Source organism: Paramisgurnus dabryanus, chromosome 3 (assembly GCF_030506205.2).
Source record: "Paramisgurnus dabryanus chromosome 3, PD_genome_1.1, whole genome shotgun sequence".
Taxonomy (NCBI): Eukaryota; Metazoa; Chordata; class Actinopteri; order Cypriniformes; family Cobitidae; genus Paramisgurnus; species Paramisgurnus dabryanus.
In genome coordinates this window covers 31866980-31879920 of record NC_133339.1, presented here as the reverse complement: position 1 = coordinate 31879920, position 12941 = coordinate 31866980, and the positions used below count along the sequence as shown (strand labels likewise).

Sequence of the window (12941 nt, the reverse complement as noted above, 5' to 3'; positions counted from 1 at the left end):
TGTGAACCCTGTAACAGCGTGTGAACGGCTGAATGAAATATTGAGTTTATCTTGGCTCAGTCTGAGAAACATTCCTCAGTACGCCATTGATTTCATGACAGCCTAGGTTTTCTCAAACATAAGAGGTTCGAGGAGAATGTAGCCATTTGTAATTACATGTCATAGATAAGGATTATGTGTGTGTGTTACCGCTCTCACTCTAGGTGTGTGTTTGTCAGTTACTTGACTATTTGTACACTGCAAAAAAAAAACCATGAAGATAAAACAACTTGTTTATGCATGTCAAATTTAACCTACTATTTTAAGTTTTGACTGTGATACCTGACTTAAAAAAAACTTATAAAAAAGTTACAACTGTTTAACTTCATTTGTTATGTTAAAGTAACATAAAATATATGTTGATTTGATATCATTTTTACAGTGTAGGTGTGTTACAGTAGTCTTTTTCTACGGTAAAGGAGAAAAGCATTGTGGTTGCGTTTCCGCGTGATTTTAAATGTGAAATGTGAACCGCTAGGGATGCAACAATAAATTCCGATATACACTAAATGGTCACTTACTTACTTTGAGAACTAAATTTTGTCCCAAATCTGACGAAAATCAAAAAGTGGTTAAATGGAGAACAAAACTCAGGGATTGGATCACAATACGTTTTTGAGTAATGGATCGGAAACAAATGTTTTCAGATCAGCAAATAAAATAAGAACAAATCAAGAAATTAGAAACAAAGAACAAAGTTAAAAATAAATATTTTTTTTACGCTACAGAAGTGATTTTCTCTTTGTCTTCTGTTTTTTGATTAACATTACTGAGAAAGACATAAGCAGGTTTATTAGGCTACTGTTACTTTAAGACCGGATAGGCACGGATCCAATATACTGAAACACAATTGATTTCTTTCTCAACTGTTAACATTCATTTAAGACATAATCGACCGTGGTATTTTGAGACACATTTGATTATTTTAAGCTAAGAGATTCTGTGTTCACAAATTTTTTTTCTTTGTGCGTGCTTTGAATGTGCGTCTGTGTGTGCACGCTTTTGCATGTGTGCGTCTCTATGGATAGAAAACCGATCACTTTAGTGTCTTCTTGTGCTTAAAATGTTTAATATCACTTGAAAATTATTATTTTATGATTAATAATTAATGACAAATGATTAAATGATTAATTTCACTATCTAAATGAGCAATTTTGCATGGTTGCAGGACCATAGGCCTGGTCCGCATTAAACTGTGACACATTATAATTATTTTATTTATTTATGCATTTGGCAGACGCTTTTATCCAAACCGACTTATATAATATTATGTTTAGATTAGGGTATGTATTTGAATTTGCGGTACATAACACCTAGGATACAGGTGTGTGTACCTATTACATGTGTGTATCAGTGTGTAAAGTTTATTTGAAGATATGTTGCCGGTCTGTTTATAGGTGTGTGTACCACTTTCCTGTATGTGCCAGTGTGTTATCAGTTAATTTGTAGGTGTGTGTACCTATTACCTATGTGTGCCAGTGTGATATCAGTTAATTTGTAGGTGTGTGTACCTATTACCTATGTGTGCCAGTGTGATATCAGTTAATTTGTAGGTGCGTGTGTACCAGTTACCTGTGTGTGTCAGTGTGCAAAGTTTATTTGTAGGTGTGAGAGTTACCTGTCTGTTTGTAGGTGTGTTTGTCGGGCCACAGCACAGAGCACAGTGAGGTGAGTACGAGTGTGCCCAGTCTGCGTGCATCCCTGTCCGGGCCGCTGTAGTAGTCAAGAGAATCTGCAGTCAAAACGAACCAGAACCTCCTCTGTCTGAGCCAGCCGCCCTGAACCTCCCGTAGGAGCCAGCCTGTGAAATAAATGAAACAGACCCATGTTTTAAACCTCAAGTACTGTAACAGACCAAAAATCATTACATTAAATTTGGCAGACGCTTTAATCAAATCGACTTTTTTACATTGTTGTCACTATGCATGTTCTGTGGGAATCAAACCCGTGACCTTTAAGCTGCTAACGCAATAGTGCTAAGGAAATACAAACAAACTGACATAAAGAAACCATTTGTGATGCATTACATGGTTGTTTGCTGATTCAGCTCATGGAAAAGGCGGAACAGCACAAACCAGAGCGTCCACATCCAGCCGAGACCAAACCAGTGCTCCTGGAGTTTAATAGTGGGTTGTGCTGAGGTCAGACTAGGGATAAAAATCTCCCTCCGTACCTTCAGAAAGTTTGTTGTCTATGCACAAACGTGTATCTAATAATCGAGCAAAGCTGTTTTTCTTGGGTAAACGCTCATCAAAAACTTTGCAACCCGGACCATGTTACAGTTTTTCCGCTGCGGCTTGCAGATGCACACCACCTGCCTCCTTACCCTTTGAATAAGTGTATGCGTGCAAGTGTGTGTGTGTGTGTGCGCAAGAGCGAGCCAGCCAGCCAGACTGGGGGAAGACGGTCTTATTAAGCAGCTCTGCGGACCAGCATGAGACAGGCTGGCGGAGTATTTGGACTCCTCCACACTAATATTACTCTGTCCTGCTTATTATTACTCATTACATGTGATTGAGTATTATTACCACTCTACTGCAGCAAATAGCGCACAGCGCTTGCATTCAAGCACTGTGAGATCATAGCAGACAAACTGTGAATCACACACAGTTGTGGTCAGCAGCTTAAGAGCTGGTTAAGTGATGTTTAACCGTTTCAATTGGTGTGCGGTGCATCGGACAATCAGTGTGTCATTGATAATATTTCAAGAGCAAACCCACATGTGTGTGAATGTGTGGACTGTGCTGATATTGTGGTAAAACAGCTTATAAACATAGTAAGTAGTATCTTGTGTAAGGCTTAGGGGGGAGAGGATTAGAAAATATATTTTGCTTATTATTATTATTAATAAACATGTGTGTGGATATACTAAGTTTGGGTGCAAATTCATCATTTAAATTGACAAAACCTCATTTTGGGCACATTCTCAGATACTGTTATGTGAATAAGCAAATGCAAAAAGATATCAAATGCAAAAAGAAACATAATATAAACAAAAGAAGTCTATGGTATGTCCTCATAGATAGCTATTCTAGATAGCCAAGCAAATATCTTTGTACTGTAGGTGTGCATGCATGCATACAGCTATAGTTTATCTTGGATGTTTACAGACTGATTTAAGTCATATCTGATTGTCATATAAAAGCAACTACGGTATTTGCACAACTTTTAAGCTGAAAACAAGTACAAAAGATGTGAGATTGACTAAAGATTAAATTCAAAATGACAGACAACGTAGTGCAAGCACATGCACCAGTGCATGCAAACAATGAATACTGTCAGTTTACAGATATGAAGCGATCAGGCAGCAGAATCTCTTACCCTTCACGAGCACCTCGGGGTCTTCCTCCATCTTCATCTTAGTCTTCTCCGTGATGAGGCTTCTTCTCTCCTCAGAACCCCCTGTCAGACTGAATGAAACACACACAAAACAGGTCAGCAACGTTCAAACTGTAACCCAGTAAGTACTATACCCCCCCCTTCACCAGCCCCCAAAACACATATACATACACGTATACACACACATCACACCCCTGCTGCTAAAACGGACCCCTAACCACTTCACATATGCAGACATTTCACATCTCACACGCACAAATATACACAAACAAAACACACACACACACACCCCTCCGCCACCATGGCCAGGCAGGCAGGGCTTTATCGGTCTGGCAGCCAGGGAAAAGACTGAAAATAAATGTGACTAAGAGACGCCAAGGACGCTCGCACGCAAAGAAAGAAATAGAGGAAGAGTCGAGGAGAAGGAAAAGGACAGTGGTCTGGGACAGAGAAGGGCACAAGTACCCCAGGGATATATATGGTCTCCAGAGACCCCAGCAATTCAATTTTTCTTGTGCTGCTGTATTATAAACAGTACATTTTGGGCCTTTTAGAGATACTAAATGTTTTGAGGTTTTGCCATGACTTCTTCCTCTACTTGGTTTGAACGCCACAAGAAACAAGCCATGGGTAAAACATGGTTGCCAAATCACTACTTGCACACCAGTAGCCGGTTCAAGTTAAGAAAGCCCTTAGTGACAATATACTTAGATTTACGAAAAGTGAAGGAATTGTAATTATAAGGGGTTTCTTCATCTGAGTAGAATTACAACAGCTTGTAAAGTAAAAAAATTAAGTAATGTCACCAAAGTGGGACCAAATGTGAAATGAACCAGACACATATTGTGACAGTGCGTACCTTATGCATTTTACATAAATTATATATAGTATGTGTGGGTAATACTGGGTATGGATACATTCATATTAAAGGTGACATAGAATGGTTGAACGGGGTATTGATCCTTGTTCTGTGATGTGACATGTAGACAAAAATGTCTGTTTGGGGTCTGTAATGCCTTAGAAGCTTCCTAAAAACCTCTCTCAGATAGCTCTATTAGGGTGGGGGATTTTAAACAAGTGGTTTTGCACCTATTTGGCTCCCCCTACTGGCTTAACTTGCAATCTCATTACTGATTGGCTGACTTTGCTGCCACTCAAAAAATGTAGCCAATCATTTTAAAGTGGAGGGGCAGTGAGATGCCTGTGATGTCATAAGCATCAGTTTTTCAGATTGGGCTGTTTTCTGGCTGACATTTCTAAAAGAGGATTTCTATATGAGACTGAGATGTTTAGCATGTCTAGAACTTTTTGTATGTTTGTGAATACGGGTAGACTACCATTATTCAACAAAGACAAGTTTAAATGGTCTTTCATTCTCTGTCCCCTTTAAACAAGTACAATTTAAGCACAAATAATATTTTTATTGGTTAATATTTTCCTTATACTTGAGTAACCCGATTCATTTTTTTATATTATTATAGAAAAGTATCCATGTGATGCAATCTCGATGGAAGATCATCTTCTTTTGTCTTGCCTACTTTTTTTGTATACGACTGTAGGTTGTGGAGATACTATTCATTTTGCATATCCATTTTCTCCTACTACGTAGTATGAAGTAGGCGATTTTAATTCTGATATCAAAAGAACTCAATACACGAACACTGTGAGGATTCAGTAAAGGATTTCGAATGTGACAGTGCTTTACTTAACCAAACAAGACATTACTGAAGTTCCTGGTGTCTAAAGTCTTTACTTCATTTCGCTAATGATCTTGCTAATGCACCGGACTTGTAAGTCTCTCCCTCTAATTGGTCAATCACAGAGAGTCACGAAAACTCATTAACCTGGTGTGAGTACAGGATCTGATGGTCGATCTGATCGATCATGCACACACACACACACACACACACACACACACAAATTAAACTAATCTTTTACATGATGAATTATCATCACTAACACTAATGCAACTGGGAAGTCACATTACATAAGCAAAAAGGTTGAAGTTGAAATCATTTCTGATTATTATAAAATAATGACATGGCACTAGTCGCACACACACACTGTATTTTGAATCAGTCCACAGTGTATGTTGCCCTGTCACTGACCCAAGGCATGACGTGTATACGTCTGAGTATTTGTGTGTTCTTTGCATATCTGTAACCGTATCAATGTGCTGTACATTTATTTACAGGACTGTTTATGAGTGCGTCTGCGTGCGTGAAGAAGCATCAATGGCAGATCACTGGGGATTTGCATCACTCTCTAATTTAAGTTGAAGCGCAGACGGAGTCAAGAGTTTACAGACATCAGAACGAGAGAGAGAGAAAGAGAAAGAGGAATCCTCCATTGAGAGCTGTGAGAGCTGGAAACAGGCGGTCGGAACCTGTCAGAACCGGTTTATAGATCCTAGCGGAGAGCTGATCTGTTTTAACAAAAAACCTTTACTGTGCCTCAGGCATGAGAATAACCCTCATCCTAATCTAGACGGCATTAACGCACTCAGATAAAATGAGCAGAGGTCCGTCTCTGGCTATATGTAGACTTTAAAGGGAAGTAGGGTCTCTTATAGATGGATATGGGGGTAAAAGAGGAGATGGGCTTTATGACTCATGTCTCATGGGCTATAATGTTTTTTTATCCGTCTAGACTATCAGTAAAACTAAAACTGTTTTATGAATATGCGGTTGAAAAAAGGATTGATATTTTAGTGCTAAAATAAAAAGTGAACCTAGACTATAGGAGACTTAAAACACAGTACACTGTAAGAAAAAAGCTGTCACTGGGGCAGTACAGGTACAGATATGTATACATTTGTGGAACTGACATGATTCTTTGGCACCTATATGTACTTCTGATATACTAATATGTACTCCTTAGGTGCACTTTTTGAAAAGGTACTGCCTCAATGACAGCTAGGGACCATTTTTACACGCTTGACCTGATTTTGTCAAGTGAGAGATGTTCCTGACTCAACAACATAGCTTGTAAACTTAGTTACTGTACTTGTAGTTACTTGTAAACATAGGCTGCGTCCAAAAACTCTAAATTGCTGCCTTCTGAGGCAGCTTTTCAAGGCAGGAAGGCATTAAGGCACGTCCGAATCCAATGTTAGGTTTACTTCCTGACTCCTGAGATACATCTTATCCCACAATTCTATGCGTGTGTGCACAAATTTAGTGTAATTAAATGTATATTTTCACTTTTTACACATTTTAATTGCATTTCTAGAGAAGAATTAGTATTGTAGTTTTCAAATATGTGATTAGTTTAGTTATCACAAATGCACTCTCTGTTTATATTTATTATATTTATAACAGGTTCCCTTATAAGTGTGTCCAAAAGCTTTTCTCTGAGCTGCCTTCATGCCTCCAAAGTCATTGCTTACTGAGGCAGCGAGGCAACAAGTCAGCTGCCCAAGCTTTCGGACGCAGCCATAGTAACTTTAACTTTCTCTCAAATATGATTGGTTGATTCAAATGTTGTCCAGGGGTCAACAATGGTGTTGATCCAGGAACATCTCTCACCTGGCAAAATCAGCAACAGACAGACCTTTCAGAGGACAAGATTTTAGTACATAACATACAAGTGTACTTCAAAGTAGCAAATCATCAATACAAAAATAAAGTTTTCAACAAGAAAAATGTCTCTACTGAACCATGGCAGTGCCGTATACTAAAGGTTATTCAAAAAAAAGGAAGGATTCAATGTGTTCTGTACAATCTTCAAGTTTCAGTTGGATATATAGTATAACACCACACAAATTAACTACCATATTTTCCAGACTATAAGTCGCTCCAGAGTATAAGTCGCATCAGTCAAAAATGCGTTTTGAAGAGGAAAAAAACATATAGGTTGCAGTGGACTATACGTAGCGATTTTTTTTTTTTAATGATTTCACAAAATCCAAACCGAAGAACAGACATTAAATCTGAAAAGGCAAGTTATTCAACTAAACAATAGCACAGAACAGAGGAGGCTGACTAGGTGTCCGTACATGTTAAAGTAACATAAACAGTTATCTACACAGAATATAGCTGGTAGGCTGAATAGGCTAAATTAACAGAACAAACCAAATCAAGTTTAAAAAGGTCCCGAAGTCATTCAACATCACTGAATTCAGTGAATTACATAAATACAGGAGCAGCATAGAGCCGACTCTAGCGGCTGTAGACGGTAATGGTTTCTCTTGGTTCATATAAAATTATTTTGAAGTAAAAGTCGCACCTGACTAGAAGTTCCAGGACCCGCCAAACTATAAGAAAAGTGTGACTTGTAGTCCGGAAAATACGGAAGTTGCATGGTTGTTTACATTTTTTTTAGTTTATTCAACTTCAAAATATAAGTTGACACAACAACTTTTTTGGGTCAACTAATATTTATAAGTTGAAAGAACTCAACCATGTAACATAAATTTTTAAGTTGAACAAACAATTTTTTATAGTGAAGTGCTTCATAGGGTGCTTAAGTCCACTTAAAGGTGACATAGAATGATTTAACGGGGTATTTATCCTTTTTCTGTGATGTGACATGTAGACAAATTTTTTTTTTTTGGGTCTGTAATGCCTTCCTAAAGCTTAAATAAGCTTCCTAAAAACCTCTCTCAGATAGCTCTATTAGGGTGGGGGATTTTAAACAAGTGGTTTTGCACCTATTTGGCTCCCCCTACTGGCTTAACTTGCAATCTCATTACTGATTGGCTGACTTTGCTGCCACTCAAAAAAATGTAGCCAATTATTTTAAAGTGGAGGGGCAGTGAGATGCCTGTGATGTCATAAGCACCAGTTTTTCAGATTGGGCCGTTTTCTGGCTGACATTTCTTGAAGAGGAATTTCAATGAGACTGAGATGTTTTGCATGTCTAGCACTTTTTGTATGTTTGTGAATGCTGGTAGACTACCATTATTCAACAAAGACAAGGTAAAAATGGTTTTTCATTCTCTGTCCCCTTTAAAAAAAAACACAGTCACAATAACTTTATATTGTTTATAATGGTTCTGAATGTAAAAGGGCTCCTTGTTGAACCCCAAGCGCAGTGTAATCTCCAAAAACCTTTATTATCAGGAATGATCACAATATCACCTTATCTGCCCTTTCCCCTGCGAAAATACATTTAGTAAGTAAAAAAGCAAAAAGAAAGGCAGGAAATAGGGGTGACAGTAGTCTTTCACTAAACTTTCGGCTTTCTAAACACTGGTGCCCTTCACGAGTGAATAAGCGACTTTAGATCAATACGAGAACCTTGGACCCTCTAAGCCAGATAACAGGCAACACAATTAGTTGTGGTGAATAACCTAACAATACCCGCTCCCGAAAGTCAAGAAGCAGGTCACGTCTCGTTCAGACCTCACAATATACACGCACACACATAAGCACACACGCACGCGTGTGTCTGCAGTCATTGTAAGTCTGAACTTGAAATGCCACACCTACACGCAAATGCACCGATAAAGCGGAGGCTTGGCTTTGGCTCGGTGTTTGATCTATTACATAGGATAAGATAAGTGGCGCACAATGACATCAGCATGGCACTGGGCCAAACCTGTACTCACCGACTACAGAAAGAGCGTCATAGAAAAGAGATACTTCCTTCTTAAGAAAGAAGGTGTGTAGGCATGATGGGCATTCTGTTAAAAGGATCACTGTATCGAAATACCTGTGAATCGGATCAGGTTGAAACGACGTGTTGGGGAGAGTAACAACAATGGTTAGAGGCTGTGCTTTGGTTTAACTTGTATCATCTCAGACACATTTTTACGACAAATGTTTGAATTCATACCTAAGCACAGTTTGCAATCTTAAAAATAAAAGGGATTTGCAGTGCCATAAAATAAATGTTTTTGCCTACATTATTTTGATCTCTTCTAAAACTCTACATTTGAAATTATTTTCGACTTACAAAAATCTGAATCACTGCCGAGAAACAGCGATGTCTCATTTACAGTTGTTGCTTCCTGTGTGTGGGACTGAATATTAGGGGCAGATTTGCGATGTGTGTATTAAATGTGGAGGCGTGTTTGAAGTTTACGTCTGGAAATTGTAAAGTAGGGGTTTTTCAATAGTCACAGCTGGATCGCAGGTTTGGATGCCATAGTACATCTTTTGGATGAGTGTGTGGGCGAGCAAGAGAGGTGGAAGATAAGCGTGTGTGTATTTTGGACTGGGGGGGTGGGGTCTCCAAAGTTTCCACAGCTGTCCAATCAAACCCATCCAAACACGTCCCACCGCTACCCACTCTTTTCCCAGAGTTCACTGCAGCGCCCCCCGAGAGGGGCCTACGAGCTGACTTCCTGTAAGAGGGAGAGCAAAGCGGGAAGCAATTTGTCATGCAGGATTAAACGACACGAATAATAAAAGGAGGAGAGGAAAACAAGTGCGTCTGTCTCTGAATCTAGACATGGGATCCCGGAGGGAGAAACAGCAGGAGAGAAATACATAAACAGACGTATAAGATAAAATAATAAAAATAATAAACCGACCTGTCAATCAAGTGAGATGTTGACTTAGAGAATTTATACATGGGTTAAGAGTGAGATCATAGATTGAGATATTGAAGGAAAAGTGCTACGCTGTGGTGTAAAGTTGATAATTAAATCCTATTTGAAATTTAATTTTTTCAATATAAAAAGCAGAATGCATTAATTGTTTGGTTAAAATCGAAAAATGAAAAGCCTTACCAAGCAACATGGTGTTTGCTTTTGACAGACTGCAGTCCATCTGGTTAAAAACCTCTGCAATACGACTCTTTTCTCCTCACATCCAGTCTATGGTTCCCCCTAAAGCTAACTCTATATTTATTTAGCTCTTTTGACCATCCAGCACGTGAATCAACAACCTCTTCAAATGACTGTATGTTTTTACTTCAATAACGTCATGGAACTGAAAACTCATTGTTAAATTATGCTGGCTGGCAAAATGGTTAATATGAAAAGATTGGTGTGTGCAAAACTTCTCTGACGCTCGCTGCTAACCTAAACCATCTGTGTGGTCCACATCGACAGGAAACTGATAAAAGAAATGGAGGGATGAAGAAAAGGTAGAAAGCAAGGAAACAGCCCACGTTTCAAACGTCAGTTGATCAATGGGATTTCTTTGGTATGCGTGTGTATACAGTGCGTGTTTGTGTACTGCATAAGGGGATTTTACTGAAAACTCCATGTCATTTACAGTAGGAGAGTGACAAACGTCATCAAAAACCCGATTAATCAATAGACCCCATTATAATAAAGTCTTAGCCCAGTTATCCATTACACAAACACTCTATAAAATAAAAAAATAAAAAAATCCCATTACAAAAAATAGCAGAATAGCCATAGACTAATTTGCTACATAACCATGACGTGATGATAAAAAAATTAGTATTCTGCACTTTTGAGTGTGTACTTCTTCCTGTAGTTCATTACAGTGCGTGCAACGTTATGTATGCTACAAATCATTCGTAATGCAGTTCTTTGATGTTGAACTGTAGCCATTAGGTGATAATAATCGAAGTCAAATGAATCACGGTATGTTTAAATAAGCAACGCCTTTTGGTGAAAGACTCATGCACATTTGTCTACGTGTGTATTTGATGATTGTGTGTACAGTTGGTGTGTTTTAATCATGCATTACTGATTGAGATATCATTTAAATTTCTGATACAATGCGATATGCTACACAACGCATGCACTTTCCTGTAGCTTAATTATAGGAAATTGTGTTTCCAACGCTAAGGTTGTGTGTTCAATTTCCAAAATATTTCCAGTTAGTCGCTTTTAATAAAACCATCTGCCAAACAAAATCACAAAAAAAGAGAAACCAACTGTTAAAAAACAACAACCAACTGATCTCAATACAGAAGCTATGAAAGCACCACTGGTCAGCTGTTAAAACATGGGAATCCGGTGACTTGTCAATTTGGTTACTTACAGTACATTGCATTTTCCATGGACAGCTGACCAATAGGACAGATAAAAGACTTGAAAGTCGTTTTCAGTTTAGATACTTTGTTTGAAATGAAAATGAGACTGATGTCATGACAGTAACATTGTCCGGCCTTAGCTAAAAATAATGAAGTTTACTTAAGAATGCTGCCAAAACATTACAAACACTGTCCAACCAGCTGAGCAGGACAGAAAGCACTCGCAATGGCAAAATGTGTATTCGTATACACGTTTGCCTATATTTGCAAAGGCCAGGTTCTTCACAAATACAGTGAAACATGTCAAATCATTCACATCATCTAAACGTAGTACAGTAAATCTCATGATCTTAAAGGGATAGTTCACCCAAAAATGAAAATCATAATTTTCTCATCCTCATGTTGTTCTAAAAATGATTGAATGCACACAGCTGATTGTAACCATTGACTTCCATAGTAGGAAATACATTGGAATTCAATGGGTGCCGTCAACTTTATGCTTACAATCATTTATCAAAATATCTTCTACATCATTTATCACAATACTTACATAATATTTATTTTTTTCTACAATGTAAGTCAATGGTTAGAGTGTGCTTACCATCATTTATCAAAATATCTTCTTTTGTGTTCATCAGAAAAAAGAAATTCGTACAACATGAGGATGAGTAAATGATGACAGGATTTTTATTTTTGGGTCATTTCTTTTTAATATAAAAACCACTTATAGTTCTTCTTAAGTCTTCTTGAGGTTATTGAGGTCTTAAGTCTGACCTCAACAACCATAAAAATGAGTCACTGCCTGCGAGACGGTTTTATGCAAATCTCATCCTGCTTAAACACACACACACAGATCTTTATGTTCACAGCTAGCATACTACAGTAACACTTCTTTACACTGTTTTGGTGAGATGGGTTAATATTAATCAACCAGAAGGACTTTCTATTTGAGTGTTTGTTTTGAGACACACCCAAAGTGTTTCACAAAACAGTCAGGCTGGCCTACATACCATGATCTTACAAGTGGTTGTATAACTTAAAGTGCTAAGTGTTGCTGATGTGTGCACTGTATTAAAGCTTCTTAAAGCACAAAGACAATTTGTTCTTCACAAAAAATAAAAGAGATTTTGTGAAGGGTATAGTCAGCTACACCCACAATACACCAGGAGAATGTACAGAAATAGACTCAAACATAACACACACAAATCAATATACAACCACAAGACACAGATTGACACACACATGTGACATAAAACATGTAAAATGCAGTACAATGCAGTACAGAAACAAATAAGTGTACATAACGAAGCCAAAATAAACATATAAAAAGGTAACGCATTATTGAAGGTCGGTTGTTACTGAAAGCTAGTTATTTTAGTTTGTAAAGTTTTAAATATTGATTTTTTTTCTTACAAAATCACATCAATAATAGCCCTCTGTCAGAAGGCCTTTATTAACCCTATGGAGCTGTGTGGACTACTTCTGTGAAAGATGGACTTTTTTGGTCTTCAAATCGGAAGCACCATTTATTACCATTATAAAGCTTGAAACAGCCAGGGGATTTTCTATTAATTTAACTCAGATTGTGTTTGTCTAAAAAAAAGATCATGGGGTAATTTTTTATTTTGGGGTGAACTGTCCCTTTAAAAGGAATATTCCATTTT

General features: G+C 37.9%; 1 protein-coding gene across 1 annotated transcript in view; it reads right to left on the bottom strand.

Moving 5' to 3' along the window:
• Positions 1–12941, bottom strand: part of plekhh3 (pleckstrin homology, MyTH4 and FERM domain containing H3) — a 54926-nt gene that overhangs the window by 29985 nt on the left and 12000 nt on the right. The window contains exons 3-4 of the mRNA XM_065271534.2: positions 3361–3449; positions 1658–1840 (exon numbers count right to left, since the gene is read on the bottom strand). Coding sequence (XP_065127606.1) covers positions 1658–1840; positions 3361–3449 — 272 coding nt within the window. The remainder of the gene's footprint in view (positions 1–1657; positions 1841–3360; positions 3450–12941) is intronic.